General features: G+C 35.3%; 1 protein-coding gene and 1 long non-coding RNA gene across 4 annotated transcripts in view; one reads left to right on the top strand and one right to left on the bottom strand.

Moving 5' to 3' along the window:
* Positions 1-25,434, bottom strand: part of LOC113598258 (uncharacterized) — a 67,833-nt gene that overhangs the window by 23,698 nt on the left and 18,701 nt on the right. The gene's annotated exons all lie outside the window — the stretch shown is intronic.
* DPP10 (dipeptidyl peptidase like 10) overlaps positions 1-25,434 on the top strand; it is a 635,980-nt gene that overhangs the window by 599,263 nt on the left and 11,283 nt on the right. For both annotated transcript variants that reach the window (XM_027055933.2, XM_027055935.2), the window contains exons 20-21: positions 17,870-18,064; positions 18,727-18,781. In XM_027055933.2, coding sequence (XP_026911734.1) covers positions 17,870-18,064; positions 18,727-18,781 — 250 coding nt within the window. The remainder of the gene's footprint in view (positions 1-17,869; positions 18,065-18,726; positions 18,782-25,434) is intronic.

Here is a 25,434-nt window from a genome sequence, read left to right as displayed (position 1 = left end):
AACTCAGCAGTCAGCAAACAAATAATCCAATTAAAAATGGGCAGAAGACATGAGCAGACATCCAAAGAAGACATACAGATACCCAACAGACACATGAAAAGCTGTTCAACATCACTCATCACCAGGGGAGTGCAAATCAAAACCACAATGAGGTAACACTTCACTCCTATCAGAATGGCTAAAATCAACAACATAAGAAGCAACAGGTGTTGTCAAGGATTTAGAGAAAATGAAATCCTCACACACAGTTGGTAGGAATGCAAATTGGTGCAGCTACCGTGGAAAGCAGTATAGAGGTTCCTCCAAAAACTAAAATAGAGCTACTCTATGATCCAGTACTGAGTTTTTACCCAAAGAATATAAAAAAAATAATTTGAAAGGCAATATGCACCCCTATGTTTACTGCAGCATCATTTACAATAGCCAAATTATGGAAGTAGCTCAAGTTCCATCAACAGATGAATGAATAAATAAGATGTGTATATATATATATATATATATATATATATATATATATATATGTATGTGTACACACACACACACACACAGTGAAATATTATTCAGCCATAAAAAGAATGAAATACTGCCATTTGTAACAACATGGATGGAACTAGAGAGGGCAATGCTAAGTGAAATAAGTCAATCAGAGAAGAACAAATACCATATGATTTCAATCATATGTGAAATGTAAGAAACAAAAAGGGAAAAGTAGACAAACCAAGAAACACACTCTTAACTATTTATACTTACAATTACTTATAGTTATTGAACAGACGGGTAGTTACCAGAGGGGAGGTGAGTGGGAGGATGGGTGGAATAGATGATGGGAACTAAAGAGTACACTTAGCACAATAAGCACTGAGATATGAAATTGTTCAATCGTTATATTATATACCTAAAATATAACACTGTATGTTAACTGTACTAGAATTAAAATGAAAAACTTAAAAAATAAAAATGTCAAAGATCATGAAAAAATTATGGAGGAGAAAGATGATCCAGTAGGTATTATGGTCTTTGAAAGCTATTTGATTTTACACATATCATACAATTAAAAATATACTTTTAGGAAATATTTTTTAATTATCAGAATTATATAATTGTAATTCAGCACCCATGAAATTATTTAATAGACATTCATTACAAAAGCAGATAAAATAATGTAGTCAGGCCTATAGAATTTGCTAATTTTTGGTTGATACAGGGAAAAATGAAAGTTTTTTTTTTAAGTTTTATTTATTTTGAGAGAGAGAGAGAGAGAAAGGGAGAGAGAACAAGAGTGGGGGAGAAGCAGAGAGAGATAGGGAGAGAGAGAATTATAAGCAGGCTCTTCACTGTCAGAACAGAGCCGAATGTGGGGCTCAAACTCAAGAACCATGAGATTGGGGCACCTGGGTGGCTCAGTCGGTTAAACGTCCGACTTTGGCTCAGGTGATGATCTCACAGTTCCTGGGTTCAAGCCCCATGTTAGGCTCTGTGCTGACAGCTCAGAGCCTGGAGCCTACTTCAAATTCTGTGTCTCCCTCTCTCTTTGCCCCTCCCCCACTTGCACTATCTCTTTGTCTCTCAAAAATAAACAAATATTAAGAACCATGAGATCATGACCTGAGCTGAAACCAAGAGTCAGATGCCTAACCAACTGAACCACCCAGGTGCCCTGAAAGAATTTTTTTTAAGTTTATTTATTTATTTTGAGACAGAAAGAGTGATTGGGGGAGAGGGAGAGAGAGGGAAAGAAAGGATCCCAACCAGGCTTCACACTGGGCGTGGAGCCTGACACGGGCTCTGTCTCACAACTGTAAGATCACGCCCTTAGCCCAAATCAAGAAATGGATACTTAACCAATTGAGCCATCCTGGAGCCCCTAAATGGAAGTATTTTTATTTATATATGCTGATTATACTAAATGTTAATTTACTTCATCCAAACTGCTTGTTTTTCAGAGGTAAATTCCCAGAACTTTTACAAAATAGGACTTACTAAACCAACCCAGGATTTTTCTTTTTTGATGTCATTTTTAAAAGTGGTATAGTGTTTTAAGCTGATGATTTCTAAAATATTTATGCTTGGAAACCTACATGGGTGAGAATGGCTTAAGCAGTTTTTAAGTGTTTTTGCCGGTTGCTTATAATTTAAAGGCATATCTTTTTTCTTAAAAGTATCTTAAAGTATCTTAAAAAGTATCTTAAAAAGCATCTTAAAAAGTATCTTAAAAAGTATCTTAAAGTATCTGCAGTGACAAGTAGAGTCCCCACTGTAAAAAAATAATAATAAATATTTATTTTTTTTACCTAAATGGACGATTAGATAGTGAGGAATAATAAAGTGACTATTATTTAAATGACGCTAAGATACGATTTGGTGATTGTGGTGTCACTACTTTTTTGCTTTTTTGTATAGTGTATCTAGCACTTAACAGACTGTAAGTCATTTCTTCACCTGTACAGATGGAATTACATCCAGGAAATTCTAAGATGACTGCGTTAGTTGGAGACAGGCTGCAGCAAATACCAGAGTAGCTGGAAGGAAGACTGGCCTTGAAGAAAGTAGACTCTGACAGTTTGGAATTCCCTTTCTACCAAATCTTCATTATGGAACCTCGGAAGAAATGGTCCTCTGAGGATCTCTGTATGGCCAGATTTTCTGAAACCCAAACCTAATTTCATGATATAGGAAGTAAAAGTGAATCAATGGTAACAGTATATTTTACTGTAATAGAAAAGCTAAGAAGCATTACCACTACAGATAAATCTCATGACCTCCATTTACAGTGGTCTCTATGGAGTCATGACCACCCTTCTCTTTCCTATTCTGTATTCTCCTTTTGGATACCTAATTATCTTTCTCCTGTCTTTCTATTTAACATTATAGGGAGCCCTTAAGAACCCAGTGTCTATATTCATCTTTATAACTATACTATATACATGTATATCCATTTCAGCATTTATCATCTTGAATTTTTTTTTAGTATTCTTATTTTCTACTCATATATACATAATTTAGTGTAACACATTTACATGCTGCTTTATGTGCAAAAAACTACGCCAGTGGCTGTGGGAAGATAAAAAGATCACAGGCATCTTGAAATACATAATCCTTTTTTAGATTTGTTAAATGTGTCTCCATAATGCCTGGGACATATAGAAGAATCCTATAAAAACTTACTAATCTGTCATTCTTTTAATAGTGCAAAACTAAGGATTGAGATAGCCTACAGTTATAAACGTTTATTTTATACATAAATAAATATGAACTTAAATGCCTAGACCCTGGTAGGAAGCAATCCAGACAGATGTACTATTATTAAAGATGAAAGGTTGTTTGTTTGCTATATCCATGAAGAGAAGCAGTATGGATCTGGAGAGTTTCGTTCAGTGCCAAGAAATCACTATTCCTTTCCATTTTCTACTCTTTCATGTTCAACTTATCCATGCTACACTTGACAAAGGTCTAACTCTGGGAGGCAGTGGCTGTGAAACAAATTACATTAATTTGCAAAATGCCTCTATGACTTTGTTTCTTCTTCCATCCATTTTCCTTCAAATTCTAATAAATTTATGGCCATCCATCAAGTCTTATGTTCCTGAAGCTATCTTTCACCCTCCTTATCCAGCCGTCTGTATCTTATTACAATTCCAAATCTGTGTTCCCTCCTACAGCCCACAGCTTTCTGTCCAAAGTCTCTCCAAATATCTTGAATCATATCAATCATATGGTCACTTTTCTAGTTTACTCTAATTTTTGTCAGGATGTCTTTACACACTATTTAGGAATTTTCTGACTCTCACTAGATTTTGGATCAAGGTTTCTGGAGGAAGATCCACAGTCTAGAAGTGAATATTGAGAGAAATAATTCATAGAATGGTTTATGGAATATTTAAACAATTTAAGAAAACATAAAAAAATCTTTACACATGCCATATGCCTCCTAGTGGTTAGCTTTTGGAGTAAGAGTCACTCCACAAAAACATATTGAGTGAATAAATGGATGATGTCCAGAAAGCAAATGACATGATCACTATTAGTTTTCACACTAAGCCATTCTAACTAGAAAGCATGATTCATTTTTATCTAGAGTTTCATCAATCAGTGTTATGCATATCAGAGCACTGCAACATGGTCATCTAGATGGAAGTGAGCTGTTTGTCAGCTCTGTTCTGTATAATTACTCCATTAAATAGCAGGATATAATTAAGTGATACAGATGTAGTGAGTGAAATTATATAGCCATGCATGTCCCACAATCAAGATAACATCATTGCTTTTTTCATAAACACACTTTCAACAAACAATGGATATTGTTTATAATTTTGAATAATATCATGCTCATGGGACCACAGTGTCTTGCCTTGATCTTTGAACCAATGGGGTTGTCCAAGAGCCCACACTCTTTCTGAAGCCCCACAGAGGCAGACACCATGTCTGGATGAGTCAGTTCTTTTTTCTTTTCTTTAATTTTCTTTTCTTTCTTTCTAAGTTTATTTGAGGGAGGGAGAGAGAGAACATGCATGAACAAGGGAAGGGGCAGAGAGAGAGGCAGAACAAGAATACCAATTCCACTGACAGTGTGAAGCCTGACACAGGGTTCCATCTCACTAACGAACCATGAGATCATGACCTGAGCTGAAATCAAGAGCTGGACATTTAACCAACTGGGCCACCTAGGCGCCCCTGGATGAGTCAATTTAATCTGCTACACTGCTCTCTACCTACACTTCCTTTTCTGTACTTTATTGTTCCATCTGCTCTAAGTTGCTTTTCCACTCTGATGCTAGAGTGAACTTTGTGTGATCCATATCTGGAAATGTGGCACTCTACCCCTAGTAGAGATTCAGTCTCTGGATATTTAAAAAACAAACAAGCAAACAAAAACAACCAAACAACAAAAAACTATTTTATTCTGCAAAATAGGAGCTTCCCAATCATTCCTTTGTGTTTTTTACAGTCTTCCAGTACCTTGATTTTTTTTAAACAACTGGAAAAGTTCTCCTTAACATTTTAAGATGTATTTCCTCATATTCTGTGCTCACCTCTGTTGTACCATGTAACCACAACAGATTACAATATTTTATTTCCTCTCTATTAACTGTAAACTCCTTGTTTATAAGAACTCCTTTTGTATGGTTTTGTCTTAACACAGTGACAGGCTTTATCTGTGTTCAGGAAGTATTGAATGAATGAATGAATAAATGAATGAATGACCACAGAAATCAGTCAACCCTGAGTTAGTCATTAGGAATGAATTCAGCCAAGATAGGGAAAAAGGGAGAAAGAAATGATTTGAGGGTTTATAATGTGTTTAAATTCAGCCTTTGAATGAGTCAATTTCTTTGCAGTGTAGTTTCCCCCTCAGAAGAATGTGAGGTCCATTTCTCATTTCTCTAATAGTCTTTCTGGAAAATGCTTAATAATGATTGATTTTCATGTTATCTTTTCACTGTTTCTCTTTTATTTTTGATTATTGAGCTTCTTAAATTAGTCAGATTATTTATTGGATAAAGGACATCATTTTAAGGATGTATAGATACCACCTTTAAAGCTTACTGAAACCATGAAAGATAAATATCATTGTCTTCATTTTAACACAAGGGAACTGTGACTAAAATATATCATGTATATTATCTCTAACATCAGGAGCAGGACAAAATTAGGGTTTGAACTTAAGTTTTATTTATTTCTTTTTTGGATCAATAATCTCTTTTTATTACTCAATTCTTCCTGGGTACATAGCCCATTGCATATTTGATTTTGGAAAATTATCAAAACTGCTGACCAGAATTAGAGACTTCACTACAACCAAATTCTTAGGACCTTTTTTGTTGTTGTTGTTGTTCCCACTTAAATGTATAATAATCTCTAGATTATAACCTTTTCCAACAGGATCATGTTAATGATTATAGGAATAATGATTAAGTTCCTAGATATTCCACATGAGAGTTCAAATTCTCACCTAGACTATTTAATAAAATTCCAAATTCTAATAAAATTGTTCTCTTTCCGAAAAGTGTTTATAACCACCAATTTTTCTGTGGATTCATATACTTTTGAATGGGTAAGATAGCCAGGAGTAAGTTTGTTTGGTTTCCCAAGAGTAAATGCACATCTATTCCACAAGTTCTCTAACATCTTTTGATCTCACACTTGTTCATGCCAAATACAGACCTACTTCACTATCAAGTTCTTACGAAACTAACACATATTGAATGCATATGGATAAGAGGGTCAGTACTCGCCTCAAAGAGGGATTATTTCGGGGCGCCTGGGTGGCTCAGTCGGTTGAGCCTCTGACATCGGCTCAGGTCATGATCTCGCTGTCCGTGAGTTCAAGCCCCGCGTCAGGCTCTGTGCTGACAGCTCAGAGCCTGGAGCCTGCTTCGGATTCTGTGTCTCCCTCTCTCTCTGACCCTCCCCCATTCATGCTCTGTCTCTCTCTGTCTCAAAAATAAATAAACATTAAAAAAAAATTTTTAAAAAATAAAAAAAAGGATTATTTATAAGGGGCAAAGCTTAAATTGTAAGTTTCTGATTTTTCTCATTTTTAAAGATTTCCCACATTTAAGTGGATAGAAAATTCTCCCACACTTTAATGCAGATGAAATGATTAGGAAAAGACAGTGGCATTTAATCCAGATAATGGAAGGGGAAAGGGTGATCATCACTTTTCATATTTTTTATGAACAAATTGGACCTTGTTCTTTCATAATCTATAGATAATGCATCTTAAATGTCAGCATTAATTTCTGTATTATTTAAAAGTGTACAAACTCAAAATTGATATCTCGAGAAGGTTCCACGGGGGGGGGAAATTCTAAGTTTACAGAAAATGTGTATATAATGCAGCAGTTATCAGATTATCTTTTATGATTCTTTTAAGTTGACAGATTTTTCTCTATATAAATACATAAAAATCACTTCTATGACTTTTTTATTGTAACCATGTTAGCTCTCTTCTCTTAATACAGATATTGATGATTTCATATGAATGACATGAATTATAGTTTAACATGAACAATATTGATTACTAATACCAATGAAAACATACAAGTATATTGTATATTTAAAGGTATAGCTCCTAAACACTTTTCATAAAAAAAATATTTGCTAATTTACTGTTTCTAAAGTTTTGATGGTCATACACTGGGTCATAAATGTAAGAATATACCTATATTTAAATCATTCTCTTTTTCTGGTTTAATAATTTATTTTTTTTCTAAAATCCACAATAGAAGAAAATATTAAGTATGTTACTAGTTTAACATGTATTTGAAAATTTAAATCAAAGATGCTGAGAAACTTTCTCCTTTGACAATCTAACAAAACCCCAAGTTAGAGTACATCAATGACATGTTATTTGAGGGTTCTCAAATCTTCTTCCCTTTTGCCTTAAATATAAAAACATTCATATAAGACTATACAGCATACAGGCAAAGCAGAATTAAGGAGTATCAATGAGGATTAGAAGCTCTGCCAGAAGCAAAGGCTTTTCTTTTATGACATCACACGTATATTACTAAGAAACAAGTATTATACAAAATCACATGCTAACATTTACAGAGTATCTAGGAGAAATGAGACTGGGAAGAAATTCAAAACTATTAAACTTTTGTAAACAAAACCACAATTCAGACGTTAAGATTCCTAGTAAAATTCTTGTAGGGTTAAATCAAATATAGAGTTACTCCATTTTATTCAACCTGGAAATGGGCACTTCCTCTTTGAGAGCATTCTCTTTCAGCCATTTTTTATTGTACTATTTTTATAAAAATTACAAACCAAATCTAGGTGTGCCCTGTTTCATTCACTATTTATTCTATTCCCTGTTTTTGCAACATCTGTAATCAGAACTCTCAGTTGTCATCAAATAGCTAATGCAGAGGGACCCAGTGATTTCGAGAGCTACTATGCCATCCATAACATGCCCTTAATCAAGGTGCTTCTACTGAGTTTCACATTTTTTCTTGAAGTCTTAGTATATTGCGAGGGCTTTCCCTTTCATCTTAAGAAAGTGTGTTTCTGACTACCTGCAAATATTAATGTCTTTGGAAAAGCTGTGCAGAAACCACAGTGATGTCTATGTCGCCATCATTTCCCTTTTAATCCATCACATGAAATACAGCATATCAACTGAACACACGTCGAACAGAACCTACTGCATCTTTAAGAATTAAAGCATAAGGGGTGCCTGGGTGGCTCAGTCAGTTAAGCGTCCAACTCTTGGTTTCAGCTCAGGTCATGATCTCACGGTTCCTGAGTTTGAGCACCACATTAGGCTCTGTGCTGGTGGTGTGGAACCTTCTTGAGATTCTCTTTCTCCCTCTCTCTCTGCCCTTCCCCTGCTGTGCTTTCTCTCAAAATAAATTAATTTAAAAAAGAATTAAAAGTATAAAAAGATATGTATACATATGTATAATACACATATGGCTTCATACGTGTGGATATTCTTGTAAAAAATCATCTGTGTATCATGCAGTTTACAATGCTTATACATTATTTTATTTTGTCCAATGAGTATAATAGGGCAGATGTTATAATCAGAAGTGGTAGGTAATGTGTCACATGTTAGACATATACTAAAAGGTGAACACTTAACCAAAAGGTACATTTTCAGACTTTTACTACTTTTCCCTAAAATTTCTAAGGATAAAAACCTTCAAAAGATATGGTATAAATTTGGGAAAAGGCCCAGAGTCAGAACTTGGAAAAAAAAGGCCTATTTTATTTTATTTTATTTATTTTTTAAATGTTTTATTTATTTTTGAGACAGAGAGAGACAGAACATGAGCAGGGGAGGGTCAGAGAGAGAGGGAAACAAAGAATCCGAAGCAGGCTCCAGGCTCTGAGCTGTCAGCCCAGAGCCTGATGTGGGGCTCGAACTCACAAACCACAAGATCATGACCCGAGCCGAAGTTGGATGCTTAACTGACTGAGCCACCCAGGCACCTCAAGGCTTTTAAAACCTTAAATTCTTAATTCTCTTTCAGCTAAGAATTCCAAATTCCTTTTGAGAATGTAATTGCTCATATGTCAAAGATAGTGAAGTGGGCCTACTGTATAAGAGATTTACATAACAGTTATATAAAATAAAGAATGAGGTTGATTCTCCTCTGAGTGATCCATTTATGCAATGTGCTAAACTTTCTTTTGACTGTGACCCTCTCTAAAGAGGTCCAAGGAAGGGGATCAAATGCTGTTTTACCTCAGTGATGATACAGGCATTCCTAGTAATTGAAACTAAAGATCAGCAAATTCCTTCCTTTCTACCTCCTCACCCATTTGTTAGAAATTATCCCAAATGGAAACTGGCCAATGGATACGAATTAATGTAGTAAGACTTTGACAGCAGAGATGATTAGGAGATTGGAACTTGCTCTCATTTTATTGCACAATTTCTATCTGTGAGATATCCCTGAGGCCCTTTTCCATTGGTTCTTTTCCAATATTTTCATGTGCTTAGATGTTTATCCTGAGGTTAATTTTGTGTGGATAATACTAACAGTCCATTTTTGAGTTTTATAGCTGGTTCATTAATATCCATGCTGTTCAGTGTTTCATCCTGCATTCTGATAAGTTTTTCATTTTTCAGCTTCCTACAACAATAGAAATAACTTGATTTAATGAACTGGATTCTGCTTTTTCTTCATTGCACTAATGATAATCATTATGCAATTTCTGTATCATGCTAAGGATATAATCTGTGGCTTTTAATCAAGAGAAACCAAAGAACAAAATATGATTAAATTCCTTTCAAAGCAAGGAAGAATACCTTTAATAGAAATTGAACCTGATACGAGAAAGGCTACTTATTAAAAATTAGGAAGAGGGCACTGATAGCATGGAGCCTGCTTGGGATTCTCTTTCTCTGTCCCTCCCCCATTTGTGCATGCTTGCTCTCTCTCTCTCTCTCAAAACAAACAAAGAAACAAACCTTAAAAAACAGGAAGTGGGAGAAAGGAGTAGCAGGGTAGTGGAAGGATGAAAAAACAGATCCCATTTTACTAACACAAAATACCCTCCCAAATTCAAGATCCAAATTCTGATCAAGAAAAAGTATTACTTATCTCAACAGCTTTTTCAATATGAAGAAAACTTACTGAAAAAAAATAATGCCTTAAAAATAAAAAAGACCTAATTTCTATGGCATACATTTTATAATCCAGAAAAGTATACCAGGGTAAGATTTTTCTGTTTTTATTTATTTTTATTTTTTATTTTTGGTGCTAGAAAAATTATACATCTGTGGAAGCAAAAGAAAGAACTTACACATACAGGGATGCACATAGTACAAACACACATAGCCATGTGTGGAAAGTAACCAAATAGATAGACACACACACACACACACACACAAATGTCTACATATACACATCTTTCATTCTAATTAATTGAAAGACCCACCCACTGTGAAAAGCAGAACTTCTGTTTGTTTTTAAGTTTATTTATTTTGAGAAAGAGTGAGAACATGAGCAAGAGAGGGGCAAAGAGAGATTGAGAATCCCAAGGAGGCTCCTCACTGCCAGTGCAGAGCCCAATGCAAGGCTTTATCTCACCAACCTGTAGATCCTGACCTGAGCAGAAATCAAGAGCTGGACGCTTAACTAACTGAGCCACCCAGGTGCCCCCAAAGTAGAACATTTTTAATGCAACTGAATTTGTTCCTTAGACTAAGCAAAATAAGAAAAACTTGACTATTGTTAAACAAAGGCTCAGGAATTATCAACGCAGAATTGCCTAGGGAATCACCAGATATGGCAGCTCAGCTTCCAAGAGGGAAACAGAAAATGAAAAGGTCAAGTCCTATAGCATTGGACAGAACTGGGTTGATTAATATTTAGTATCTATCAAGAACCAGACACTGTGCTATGTTTGCATATATATTTTTTTTCTCATTTAATCCTTGCCATTATTTTACTAGGGAGACAGTCTTATTATCATCCTCTACACCAAAGATAAGCAAACTTAGGGACTTAGGCATAGGGAAGGGAAGTAATTTGTCTAAAGCCACTGGACCTGGGCTCAACTCACTTTGGTTTTACCATCATACCACCCTGTGCTCTTTCCAGGATGGAACTCCCACATCCCTGCAATCCCTAATTCCAGTGGATTGATGCAGGTAGTTTTTCTAAAAGGTTTAATGTGAACAGGATCTATGAATGCAAGTATATGAACACAAGTGTTGAAGAGTAATACAATTTGAGTATTTGGTTGATAAGCCTAATTTTGTATGTATTCTCAACTAGGCTTTATCATTACTACCACCAGAAACACCGGCTTTGCCAGTGTAAGAAAGGGTCTAAGTAGAGGCCTAAATAACCTGGACCATATCATGGGGTGCCTGGGTGGCTCAGTTGGTTAAGCATCCGACTCAGGTCATGATCTTGTGGTTCGTGAGTTTGAGCTCCACATTGGGCTCTCTGCTGTCAGCATGACAGCAGAACTAGTTATGATATTCAGCCAAAATTGTATTATAAACAAACCACAGATCAGAAATTTACAGATATTAATAATACTCCTAATGGAAGAAGAGGGACATGTGGACAAGAAACAGTTCTCTGACAGGCAAAAATAATAATTCTCATATGATATAGTAAATATACAACAAAACTCATTCTGCCGTTCTGCAGATAGGACAATCCATCCATGAGAAGAAATCTAAGGATCATAAAATAAGAAATAGAAGGAATCGGCCAAGAGGCCTTTAGCCCACATACATATGTATGTATGTATTGCTTCAAAGAGGTCAAACTTCGGGGCGCCTAGGTGGCTCAGTCGGTTGGGCGTCCGACTTCGGCCCAGGTCATGATCTCGTGGTCTGTGAGTTCGAGCCCCGCTTCAGGCTCTGTGCTGACAGCTCAGAGCCTGGAGCTTGTTTCAAATTCTGTGTCTCCCTCTCTCTCTCTGACTTTCCCCCATTCATGCTCTGTCTCTCTCTGTCTCAAAAATGAATAAACATTAAAAAAAAATTTCAAAGAGGTCAAACTTCATATATGTTACAACTAAATCATCCCTAACTATAAACTTCTATTTAGTAAAATTCATATTAAGGCAAAGAAAATATTGTTTAAGGCTAATGTACTGTAAATCTCACCAATTATGAAATGAAGGATCTCCTAAAGACAAAATCAGAAGGGTTGACAATTAATTTTCCTTAAAAATTTAGTGTGGCAATGGCTCTTTGTGGCATCAGTTTCATTTTTGTTTTCCCTAAGCTCACCTTCCATTGTATTCTTTTCCCTTCCTTTCACACGTTTTAAGTCTATCCTATCTAAAATAAAATTGCAACACTTAGTTGTCAATGATTCTAGCTTTCATCTAGCTTTCATGCAGCTGAAATCTATCTATTCTAGGCCCAGAAAGAGGAAAGAACCGAGGTGACTAAGCAATTCTATGTCTCCTCCTTTCACATCCCACTGGACAGATACACAGCTATCAGTATAGCAGCTTTAAAATTCTGCCATGTAGGAAAACAAATTCTGCCACGCAATAGATCAGTCAAGTAAAGAGTACTCATTAGAAAATATTTTCTTCGGGCACCTGAGTGGCACATTCAGTTGGGCATCCAACTTGATTTCGGTTCAGGTCATGAACCCAGGGTCATGGGATCGAGCCCCATGTCTGGCTCTGCGCTGAGTGTGGAGACTGCTTAAGATTGTCCCTCTCCCTCTCCCCTTCCCCACCTTAAAAAAATATATTTCCCTTCCATTTATTATAACCTTAGTTTTACTGTTAGGGAAAGGCTTTTAAAAATGTACTGTATATAATCTTAACTATTTACAACATAGTATTTTACAAACAAGAACAATAAAAATAAAAACAGAATATAATTACTCAGGGAAACTCAGCACTTCCTAACAAAGTCAGGACCAAAATCTATGTTTTCTGAACATAAATTCAAGCTCCGTACATGAATTTAAGTAGCACTTTGTGAACTTGAAAAAACATTGCAGTCTGAACAATTTGGTTGTTCTTCACACTTTAATTCAGGTTTGGTATAGGTATTCTGTTAGGTCATAAAGATTGTTTTGTCATTTCAAAGGTCTGTTAAATATCATGTATAAAACTCATCTTCCTTTCTATATTTTACTATATGCCCATATCTTGAACTCTTCATCCATTCAGGCACGTGTAGTGTTGAAGGTATTGAAATAAATGAGGAGCCTGTCTCCCAAGAACTTAACCTCTAAGAAAAGCTTAGTATTAATTTTATTTTTCTACCTGTGTTAGGAAATAAATGTTGTGATCCTTCCACTGCTTAAAACAGATGTAATTGTTCTTTTACCACAGCTTTTGAACAAAATTGTTCCACTCTCAGCCTTGAAACACCCTCCTTTCTATGGGTCCCCAGAGTTTTCAGAGACAGAGAGTAAAACAAAATAGTGCAGGAAGATGACCTGAACCTAATACAATACCATATGTTAACTATACTAGAATTGAGATTTTTAAAAATTATATATAAACACTTACATCTTAAAAAATTTTACAAAGATGAAGATGACACTCAGAGAAAGACAAAAGGGAACAAAATAAACTGGAGCTCACCAATTCCACACGACCAAAATACATGAGTCGTGGCCCCCTCTTATCGGTGGGTGATTTGGAGTACTTCTTTGTGGTCATTCTCACTGCCACATGTCTTACTATTTCTATCTCACCGAATAAGCAGTATTTTTTGCCTTCATTTGCAGAAAAATAATCTAGTATTTCTTGCTCAACACTTCGTGAAGAATCTCCACCCCGTTCCTGCAATTGTCTGGCTTTTTCCTTATAAGGACAATGCTTAGCATAATTCATATTCTTTGATAACTCATCTTGAAATAGATATGCTTGTAACATACACCAAAAAGAACAAACAATAAACCCAACTAGATGGAGAAATGTGTTAAGATCTTTGGTAATGTATTGATATCATTTTGTATTCTAACACTGAAAAACTGTAAAGACAATGTTGAAGTTAAACATGGCAATTAAGAGAAAATACCAAAGGAGTGGAATTGTATTTTTTCATTGGGTATTGCAAACTTTAAGGGATTAAAGGTTTTTGTTTATAAAAATCTACAAACATTTATTAATCATTAAGTTTGAAAAATGTGCCTTATTTTAAACTGTATCTTAAGATAATTTGCCTGCCATAAAATGTCTATGATTAACATTTTGTCTATACTTACATTAGCTTTGAACTCAACTCATTAAACTGCTGTGAACAATGCAATGGGGTTCATATATAAATTGGAAAACTTTTATCTTACATATCAACAAAACATTTTACAGTGTGATCTCACTCCAAAGGGTCTGTTCATTACAGTTTTATATTTTCTTAGAAGTCTTTAGGTATCATTGGTCCATCTGACATAATACGTCATATGACATGACACATTACCTTTATCCACAGATACTGCCCAGTTTGATTTCTGCACAACTGGCCCAAAGCCTTTATATAATTTTTTGGGTTTTTTTTTTTTTTTTGGTTTTTTAACTGCAAGGAAATATGCCCAATATAAGCAAAACTGCTCACAAACAGAAAAGCAACAGGTTTCTACTGTGTGATAAATCTAAACATTGTTTTACATTTCTTACTATATTTTGTAAAATATTTCAAATACATTATGCCATTTAATGCACACGAAACTCTTTGAGACAAGGAAGCCAGTATTTTGCCAGTATTAAAGACAAGGACACAAAGAGTCTTTGAGACTTAGCGTCTTGCCTATCAACATTCAGAGTAAAGGATGACCATCTGGTCATATTTTTACTAAGTTTAAAAATTGAAGTTAAGGGGCGCCTGGGTGGCTCAGTCGGTTAAGCGTCCGACTTCGGCTCAGGTCATGATCTCGCGGCCCGTGAGTTCGGGCCCCGCATCGGGCTCTGTGCTGACAGCTCAGAGCCTGGAGCCTGTTTCAGATTCTGTGTCTCCCTCTCTCTCTGGCCCTCCCCCGTTCATGCTCTGTCTCTCTCTGTCTCAAAAATAAATAAACGTTAAAAAAAATAAAAAAAAAATTGAAGTTAATCATTGAAGTGAATCATGTTTTGCTTTCCAATATTTGCAATAAATCCCCAAGCTTCAAAATATAGTCCCTTTATTTAAACTAAAGGCTTTTCATTTTTTTTAAATTTTCTTTTTTTGTGTAAATGTTCTCCATTTTATTATTTTTTTTTAAATATATGAAATTTATTGTCAAATTGGTTTCCATACAACACCCAGTGCTCATCCCAACAGGTGCCCTCAATACCCATCACCCACCCTCCTCTCCCTCCCACCCCCCATCAGCCCTCATAAACTAAAGGCTTTTTAAAAGTCCTTCCATTTTAAACTTCACATGAGTATACTTTCCCTGAAAAAATCTAGGTAAACAGCCTTTTCTGTGTTCAGGTACCACAAACTGTGCTAGGCATAATGATTCATGGTACTTCTCAATGGATAGACAAGTTATATTAGTATCACCTGGGAATCTGGAAAAACTAGCAATTCTGCACTTTGTCCTGAACTAGGCAATTAGAACTCTAGCAATTAGAACAAGCACATGGGTATGTGTAGTAAAAATTCCTAATAAACTGATCAAGAGCTAATGCTGTAAAAACTAAATTAAATTAAAAATAAAATCACAAGAAGAGTTAAAAGATTGAAGACACCGTGGAAAGACCAAACAGATCTAGATTTGGCTCACAGGATCACCATTAATTATGTGACTTGGGGGGAATGGTGGGAGATCATGATTAAACACTTTCATGGCACAGTTTATTTACAGTATAGGAGAAATAATGCAGGAAATAAGCCATGCAAAAGACAACTTCATCCCCAGAAAGGTTAAATAAATTCTGGTAGTGTATAGTAAGTAAAATAATGGATCTCAAGTACTTAAACCACAGAAGACATTTTTATTACTTTAATAGGGCTGGGTATGCTAAACAATAAAAATTTATTTTATCACAGTTCTGGACAATATAAGTCTAAAGTCAAGGTGTCAGAAGATTTTATTCCTTCTGAGACCTCTCTCCTTGGCTTGCAGTTGGTTTCCCTCTTGTGTCTCTTCACAGAGTCTTTCTTCTGCCTGGTTCATGTCCCTAGGGTCTCTATTGTATACTAGTTTTCTCTTATAAGGATACTAGTCAGATGGATTAGGGCCAACCTTAATGTCCTCATTTCAACTGAGTCACCACTAGAAAGGCACTATCTCCAAATACAGTTATATTCTGAGACAGTAGGTGTTAGAGATTCAACAGGTAGATTTTCAGAGACAAAATTTAGACTATAAAAGCATTTAGTAAATTTTAATTGTCCTATGTTTTTTTTTTCCTATTTCCTACCTCCTCCTTTACCTAACTCACTGATCTCACATGGCCCCTGTATCTGTTCAGTTCTTTTTGCTGCCCAGAAGTTATTTTCCTTAGCAAATTTGATAACCTAGAAGCTTGTTGATGGGGGTTAATTTATGTATTGGTATATACTGGTACTTCTAAGCAACATATTTATATAAACAAGAAGTCAAAAGATTGGTATCCTTACAAGCGTGAATAGGGTAAAGATTTCTGGTACACAGCTCAACTAAAATTGGAGATGTTCTCAGAAAATTAGATGTTGATGCTCTTTAAATCTATCACATGGACAAATGAATGTTTGAACTATAACTATGTTTGGACCTAGATTATCTGTGATTTTATGAGATTCTGCTTTTTTTTTCCCTTTTCTATATTCTAGAAAGTAAAATAATAAGTACCACTGTAATTGGACATTTTAAAGTTGTACCACTTTTTCCTGCCAGACAATGTTCATGCTTTGTAACTTGTGTGTCCTTCTTTACTTCTAGTTTTCAAATTTTTCAAACGTCTGTGTCTCTCTTTTCTAGTTAACTTTAGTGATGAAAAACCATATTTCCTCAATGTATGCTTAATTTCTCCTTAGTGAGAATTCTACCACAAAAACAAATTCAGGGTATATTAATGTAGTATTTCTATTTGAGTCAGAAAGTCTTTAGGATTGTCCATTTATTGTGTCAAGAAACAAAATTCAACTGAGTAGTTTAAAGATCTAGTTGGCTTTATTCAGGATTCCTGATTTGGGTAGCATCCCGTCTAGCAAATAGAATCCCCAAGGACCTATACAAAATGGAAGGATTTTATAGGCAGAAATGGGGTGGGACAAGAAGGGTTTTGGCAAAAGAACACAAAAGATTGTTTCAGCCTAGGTCACCTTCCATTAAGGGGAAGATGGGGGCTATGGGAGGGGTCATAACATGTAGATTACTTCATAATACTGAACAGGAAATTCCTGATTTTCATTGGTTTAAAATTCCAGTTCTGGGAGAGGCTAGAAGTGCAATTAGGTTAGGCTTTATTAAGTTTTGGAATTTAATATAAGTGACTTCATTTTGGGTCCGTTGTCTTTTTAATGCTTGTTAAACTATTATTAAGTCTCCATAACTGGTTCTGCTAACAGATCCTTTAGCCTTTGTACACCATCTCCAAGACATTTATAAAACACACTATCTGGAAGAAATCCAATAAAGTAGGGCCCGTATGTCAACTTGATCATTGTTCTTTAGAAATGCTTATGGAAAGTTAATGTATTTTTCTTCCTTTCTCTCATTTGAAAAATGAGTTACAATAATCTCGTATGAACAGTTTTAAATCGTGTTTCATGTTTTCAGTGCATTAGAGAACTTTTCATTTGAAGTTTTACAAAGGAAAATGGCATTATACTTTCAGGTTTCTTATCAAGGATTAACAGATACTTTCAGGCTTCTTATCAAGGATTAACAGAAATTTTAATAGGCAACCTGGGTCTTTTCCAAAATTTTGAAATAGTAAGTGCGAAAGCTAAAATTTCTACCACATGGTCAATTGCTCCTGTTTTGGTCCAATGTGTTGGTATTTACAGGGATGAAGAACCAGGAGGCCAGCTGGTTACAGATAAGTTCCACATTGACTGGGATTCAGTACTTGTTGACACAGATAATGTTATCACGGCACGATTTGATGGCAGAGGAAGTGGATTCCAGGGCCTGAAAATTCTGCAGGAGATTCATCGAAGGTTAGGTTCAGTGGAAGTAAAGGACCAAATAGCAGCTGTGAAGTAAGTGGGTCCGCATTTTCCTACTGTTTTTCCTTTAATGACAGAAGCTAGGTATATGATACATTACCTCTGAATCATGTACTTTAGTACAGCAATCTGTACTTTAGTGAATAGACAATTTTCTGAGTTAGTCATATAGACTTGCATTCATTTCTTCAAGTACTTTTCACTCATCACAGGTAATAAAACAATTATCGAACTTCCGCCTCCTTGGAATTAAAATTCACTTTAGATTTATAAAAATTAGAGCAACCTTAATTAAACCACTCTAGTATTTATTTACAATAACCTACAAAGTCTATTATTTCCCAGTTAACTATAATTCTTGAACTTTCACAGACACCATTCCCTCGCTGGCAGGAGTGACCTAGAAAACTAGTAGGTTCTTTAAACCAGTACACAGAAACTGGCTGGGATATTGTCAAAATGTAGATCTGCAGGCCTGAAATGGGGTCCCCAATTCGGCATTTGTATCTTCCTACCAGGTGATGACCAAACAACTGGACCATCACTTAGAGTAGCAAGATAAAGCTCCAACCACTAAAGTATTTCTGGTTTGACTTCTGGGTTTTGTACATTTGCATGTGTGTGGGTGCCAAAAATGAATTCCCATGCGTGTTTAACTCAAGAAAATATAATGTTTTTTTTTTTCCTCATTGCAGATTTCTACTGAAACAGCCATACATTGATTCCAAAAGATTGAGCATTTTTGGAAAGGTAAATAGAAATGTTATGCATATGTATATAAGCACACAGATTTACATATGTGTATTATACATATAGGTATATACATGTGTTTGTATGTGTGCATATATAATTTCCCCATTTTACTATAATCTCTCTGTACCATTCTTTAAAATGTAATATTATAATACTATATACATTCAGTCATTTATTAATCCAGCAATTATCTATAATCCAATTGGTGCTGGTATTATAAGTAGAGCAGCAACTAAACAACAATAACAACAAAATCTGTTTTTGTAAAGCAGATCTTCTAGGAAGAAGAACTTGATAAACACATAAATGCAAAACATGGTTTCATATAGCATGAAGTCTTACAAGGAAACCAAAAAACAAAAAAAGTGGACACAAGTTAACTCTAGAAAGGGCTAATGTTCTTAGATTAAGGGGTCAAGTAAGGCCCCTTGGATTAAGTGATATTTAGGCTGATACCTGAATAACAAAAGGGAGCCAATTGTACCAATCTCTTGAGGCAGGGTTTTCTCTATAGAAGGATCAAGTACCACAGCCTTAAGGATGACGTACATGGCTCAGAAACTGAAAGAGGACCAATATTCATAATTAGGTCTTTGTGGTGTTTTCTGCGTGATATTTACTTCTCATTGCAGTAATTTTACGTCAGGTCCAATATCATTTTCACAGTGTGGATAGAGACTCCACATAGATACTGAGCACCTAGTTTATGCATATCACTAGGCTAGACACTATACAGGTACTAAAATGAAAGGAAGGAGGTCTAGTACTATTTTAGTTTGGAGACAAAGAAAATTATTGGTGTTCATGGATTTAAATATAAAACAAGTTTTACTATCCATAAGTGAACTCAGAGATACAGGACCAGAATAACCGACAGTTTCACTGGGCGTAAATTTTTGTGGTATTCACTGACAAATAGGTATATGGAAAGCTATTTAACAAATGAATAAATTGTAAATCAGCCCAAACCACCACCACTCTCCCCTGACTTCAGATACCTGCAGTGTACCATGTCTTTGCTTTATTGTATTCTTGCCCTTCACAATATTCAAGAGATTGACAGGGACAATGCTTCTCTGACACAAGTACAAATAAATAAATGAAAACCTACCCCTATACATTATTTAATATTGATTTTATTTTTGAGAGAGAGAGACAGAGCATGAGTGGGGGAGGGGCAGAGAGCGAGGGTGACACAGAATCTGAATCAGGCTCCACACTCCATGCTGTCAGCACAGAGGTCAATGCGGGGCTGGAAAAGCATGAACCCGTGAATTCATTACCTCAGCCAAAGTTGGGCGCTTAACGAACTGAGTCACCCAGGCGACACCCCCCCCATCATTACTAAGAAAGATATTAGCAAAATAATGGAAATGTCTAAGAAAGTGATCATTCCAAAGACATGGAAACTCTCAACAAGTTAACAAGTGCACACAGTGAAGACTTATCACATGTGAGAGCATGGATGAACCTTGAGGACACTGTGCTCAGTGAAGTGAACCAGTCATAGAGCGACAAATACTGTGTGGTCCCACTTACATAAAATATCTAGAGTAGTCAATTTCATGAAGACAGAGAGTGGAATGGTGATTACCAAGGGCTAGGTGGAGAGGGAAAAATAAAGTTTGTTGCTTAATAGGTAATGGGATCTCAGATTTGGAAAATGAAAAAGTTGTAGAGATTTGTTTCACAATACAGACACTAGACAAGACACAATACACTACACACTACTGAACTGTGCACCTAAAAGTGGTTAAGTTGGTAATACTATATTAGGTGTTTGTTACCACATACACAGCGCATAAAATTGACAACATTTTACTCTTTAATGGTCCTGAGATATGTAATAATTTACAAAGGACTTATGGAAATTTAGATTCAAAAGGTTGTAAAATGCCTTACAGAAAAAGTCGAACATAAATTGGATAGTGAAAGTCATTCAGCAAGTAGAGGACAAGGAGAAGGTTCTCATGTAAATGTTCAAAGAACATGAAATAAAATAATTGACTATAATTAAGGCTCATATAAAGGAATGAAAAGTGACAAAACCAAAAGGAAGTCTTGGCACAGACCTTAGAAAGTCCTTCATATTAACTAGAAAGCTGAGTGCTAGTCTATAAACAGGAAGAAATAAAGCTCTAGGCCTCAGATTTAGAAGTTTAAAATCCTGTATTTATCATTTTATTAGGGGGCTGATGAACCTCAGGGTAATTGACAGTCTAAATCTATGAAAGACTGACAAGATATAAACAAAGAAATATAATTAGATTTTAAATGGAAAAAAATGTTCCATTTCCAATTAACCAAATATGCTTATCTGTGACTGAATTATAATTTAGAAGGTGGCTTTCTGAGCCTACAAAGGAACATTGTTAGCTTCAAGACTCTTAAGTCTTGTAATTTTTTTTCTTGGAATGTACTTGTTTTGTTTCCATATCAAATAAAACAATCCTAAACTCATAAAATTGGCTGGGGTCTAATCATCTTGGTTTTCTGGAATTATATTGTAAACATATCTGGGGCTGTTTCTTTCTCTGTTGGAAAATTTTAATTAATATTTAAATTGATTTAATCAATACAAGACTATCAAGATTTTTCCATTTCTTCTGAAGTCAGTTTTAGTACTTTTAATAGTTTCCATTTCATATATGTTTAAAGACTATTTTTAAAGCATAGTATATACTGTCTTACTATACGTTTAATCATTTCACTGTGGTGATAAGGTCTCATTTGACTCCCAGTTTGGTTTATTAGTGCCTTTCTGCCTTTGCTTGTCTTAGGTTGCATGCACTCTCTCTCTTACTTGCTCTTTTCTCCCTGCTTGACTCCCTTCCATCCCCCATCCCACCTCCTTTTTTAATGAACCATATTTTAGCTTAGCTGTTCTCATCTTTGTATTCGATTTCCCTAATTTCTGCCCTTACCATCATTATTTTCTTTCTTCTACTATTTAAATCTATTTTGTTCTTAAATTATTGAGTTGAATGTCTAGCTTATTAACTTTCAGCAGTCTTCCTTTCATTTGAGTCATAAAATCCCTTTGCATTAGTTCCTCAGGTTTTTCCCACCAGTGCCAATAGGTGGCTATCCCCAGAACCTAACCTAACCTTACATAATGTGTCATAATTTTAATGTTCATTCTATCAAGAAATTATATCTAAATGTTAATGGTAAGAAAACTTCTAGAAAAAAATTTCTCACTTATATGTTAAAAAAAAAGGAAAAGACTAACTATATGAATTGAAAATGGATGGCAAAATTCAAAACCTATAAACATGATACATAGAATGGATATTGCTATGATTACCAGGTTACATCAATGGGGAATAAAATTAATTCATTCCATAAACATGTATGAAGTGTGTACTATGTGCCTAGTATGTCTGAATGTGCTGGACATACGGCAGTCACAAAAACAAACAAGCTTTCTTGAATTTCTAGTTCAATGAGTAAAGATAAATAAAAGACAACTTAGTACAATATATGAAATGTCAGTTAATGATAGGACAATTCAGAAAAATAAAGCAGAGAGGCAGATAGGTGGCCCAAGATAAAGATAAGGTAGCAATTTTCATTGATAAGACAGGAAAGATTTCACTAGGAAATCATGTTTGATCTAAGTCAGGGAAATTTGAGGACGCAAGAAACACAGATATCTAGAAACGAAAAAAAAATATATAAAGAAAGAAAAAGAAAAGTATAAACACAGGAATATGGAAACTTGTTAAAACTTTACTTAGGGAGGTAATTATTTAAAGCTATAAAATATTCTCCATTGGGATAGGTCTTGTTACTAACATGGAGTCACTTCTAAAAGGTTGAAGCTTTTAATATATAGAATATGAAGGAAACAATCAAGGCAGAATTGTAAAAATTGTGATAAAATTTGTGATCACATTAAACAAATTAAGATTTAATGCAAAATAAAACTTCAATAAACTGTTACTCCTAACGTACAGTATTTTTATTTCAAATTAATTCATTGTGTACTATAAGTGATATGTGGTTTACAAAGAATCACGAATCTAAGGATAGGAAATATCTTTTTTGTTGTTAATTTTTTTATTCTTTATTTTTGAGAGAGCAAGGAGCAAGCACAAGTGGGGGAGGGGCAGAGAGCGAGAGCGAGAGAGAGAGAGAGAGAGAGAGAGAGACACACACAGAATCCCAAGCAGGCTCCAGGCTCTGAGCTATCAGCACAGAGTCTGATTCAGGTCTCCAACCCAAGAGTCCTGAGATCATGACCTGGGCTGAAGTCAGATGCTTAACTGACTGAGCCATCCAGGTGCCCCAGGAAATATCTTTTTTTTTAATTCTATCAGTATATCTTTTTGACTATTCATGAACTCTGTCGGGAATACTAAAAAAACTCAATGATTATCTTAATACACAAGGCACATGAAAATGTTAGTCCTCAGTAAAATGGTATTACAGACTCCACTGCCTGCTCCTCTAAGTCCATCTACCTATTAGATTCAGTTTCTTCCACTATGGGTATATCTTTTTTAAGATAAAAAAAAAAAATCTCAGGAAACATTTCTATACTTTAAATGCACTGGACAACAACTTATAAAAGATAGATTCTAATGCTAAAATGCTTTGCAAATGGAAAGGACATAACAACGAATGGAAAAATACGGTAACTGAGAAACCAATGAAATGACAGACAGCACAACTGAACAGAACAGCCTAAGTATTAACTACTTTTGATCTATAGCAAATAAAAAACGCCCCCTATTTGATTAAATCAATATGATGACCCACATTTTCTGGCATCTTCCTGATAGATAGTTGTTCTGATAATTAAAGTTATAATACTGTATCCGGCTAGAACTTATATCTGATTTCCACCCTCTTCCAGAATGTATTTTCGCAGAACTCTTTCATGATCTATTCTTGCATTCAGTGAATAAATATAAAATGGCAGAGAGGAAGGTGAGCAATTAAAATTTAATTTATTCTAACGCCTCCCAGTGTCTATTTTTCTTTTAAAAATAGAAGTTATTTTGTTGAAATAAATCAAATTAAAGTAGTATTTTGGGGTTAGGTTTTTGAATGCTATAGAGAGAATTTTATTTAACAACTTTCACTATCATTAAGTCTTAAAGAGTATTTAGCTTCATTAATCTCAAATTTTCATGTAAAAAGTGGTAAAATGTAACTCTTTGGGCAGCAACAATGATTTACAGCCCTGGTTTCACTTTAGAATCACACGGAAAACCCTACAGCCCATTCTCCACAGATTGAACTGTTTTCGAGAACATTGATATATATGTTTAAATCTCCACTGGTGTAGGGAATGCTGATTGAAGCTAGGGAGATGTTTGGGCAGGGATATTCATTATATTATTATATTGTAAGAACTTGTTATTGAAAATGTGGAGCAAGAGCCTAGGCATCCCCTGGAATCTACTGAATTAGAATAGGCATTTTAACAAGATCTCCAAGTGATTTGAATGAACTTTCAAATTGAAAGGCATTGTTCTGGAATCTGCCCCTTCTCTGGAAGACACCATTCTATTTAATTCCTGGAGAGAATCAGACTGAGATTTATGTGAAATGGGAGTAAAAAACAAACAAACAAAAAGCATAATACCAATTTATTAATTTATATTAGTAAATTGTGATGTATAGCTGTTCTGTGGATTGGAATATTCACCCATTCTCTCAAAGTAGTCAGGTTATATAAGCAACCAAATTATTATCAATTGAAAGTCTGCTGTAATTCCATTGTGGAACTAGAACCAGAAAAGTTATCAACAGAGGTGTGCATCAACTGTTTCACTGTGGAAACAGTGTTGCCCCATGGGACATACTTGAAACCTCTTGGGTTGCAACATCTTGGTCTTACCTCCCTAATCAAGAACAAGGAACAATATGCTGGAAAAGCTCCCTTTAAGGACAGAACTTTTAGGGGTTTTCTACACTTTTGCTCTATAATAGTTACTTACTTACTTGCTTTGCAGAACTCATCCCATCCCTGCATATTTCTGAAGGGGAGAATATGCCATCCCAGAAAATGCCTCTTTGGCATAAGGATTATTTTGAGCTGATTCTTTTAAAAAACAGCAGACACAGGAGAAGCTTTGGAAACAGAAGTTACTCTTTTGTAAGAGACATTTACATTTATAAAGGAAATCTCCGTTTGTGTCTCCCTCCCTGAACCAGGATGAGAAGATTGACTCTAAACCATAAAGAAACCCTTATTAACAGAAGGCACTGACTGCAAATCAGACTTAAATCTGCCTAACCAACCTTATCCTTGTTTATAGTTCTTTCCTCGTAACCTCCCATAACAGCTCCCTCCAACATCTTTCTTTCTTTTTCTTTTTTAATGTTTATTTATTTTAAAAGAGAGTGAGAAAAAGTGCATGAGTGTGGGGGGTAGATGAGAGAGAGAGAGAGAGAGAGAGAGAGAGAGAGAGAGAGAGAGAGAAAGAGAAACAGAGAATGCAAGGCAAGCTCGGTGCTATCAGTCCAGAGCCTGATGTGGGGCTCAATCTCAGGAACTGAACCATGAGATCATGACCTGAGCCAAAATCAAAAGTCCTGTGCTTAACTGACTGAGCCACCCAGGCACCCCACGCTCAACATCTTTCTTTTGCCTTTGGCTAAAGATGGTATTTAAGGTGGTGGCTTGGGCCATTTTT

Source organism: Acinonyx jubatus, chromosome C1 (assembly GCF_027475565.1).
Source record: "Acinonyx jubatus isolate Ajub_Pintada_27869175 chromosome C1, VMU_Ajub_asm_v1.0, whole genome shotgun sequence".
Lineage (NCBI taxonomy): Eukaryota > Metazoa > Chordata > Mammalia > Carnivora > Felidae > Acinonyx > Acinonyx jubatus.
The sequence above is the reverse complement of the archived record's forward strand: the minus strand, read 5'-3'. Positions and strand labels throughout refer to the sequence as shown.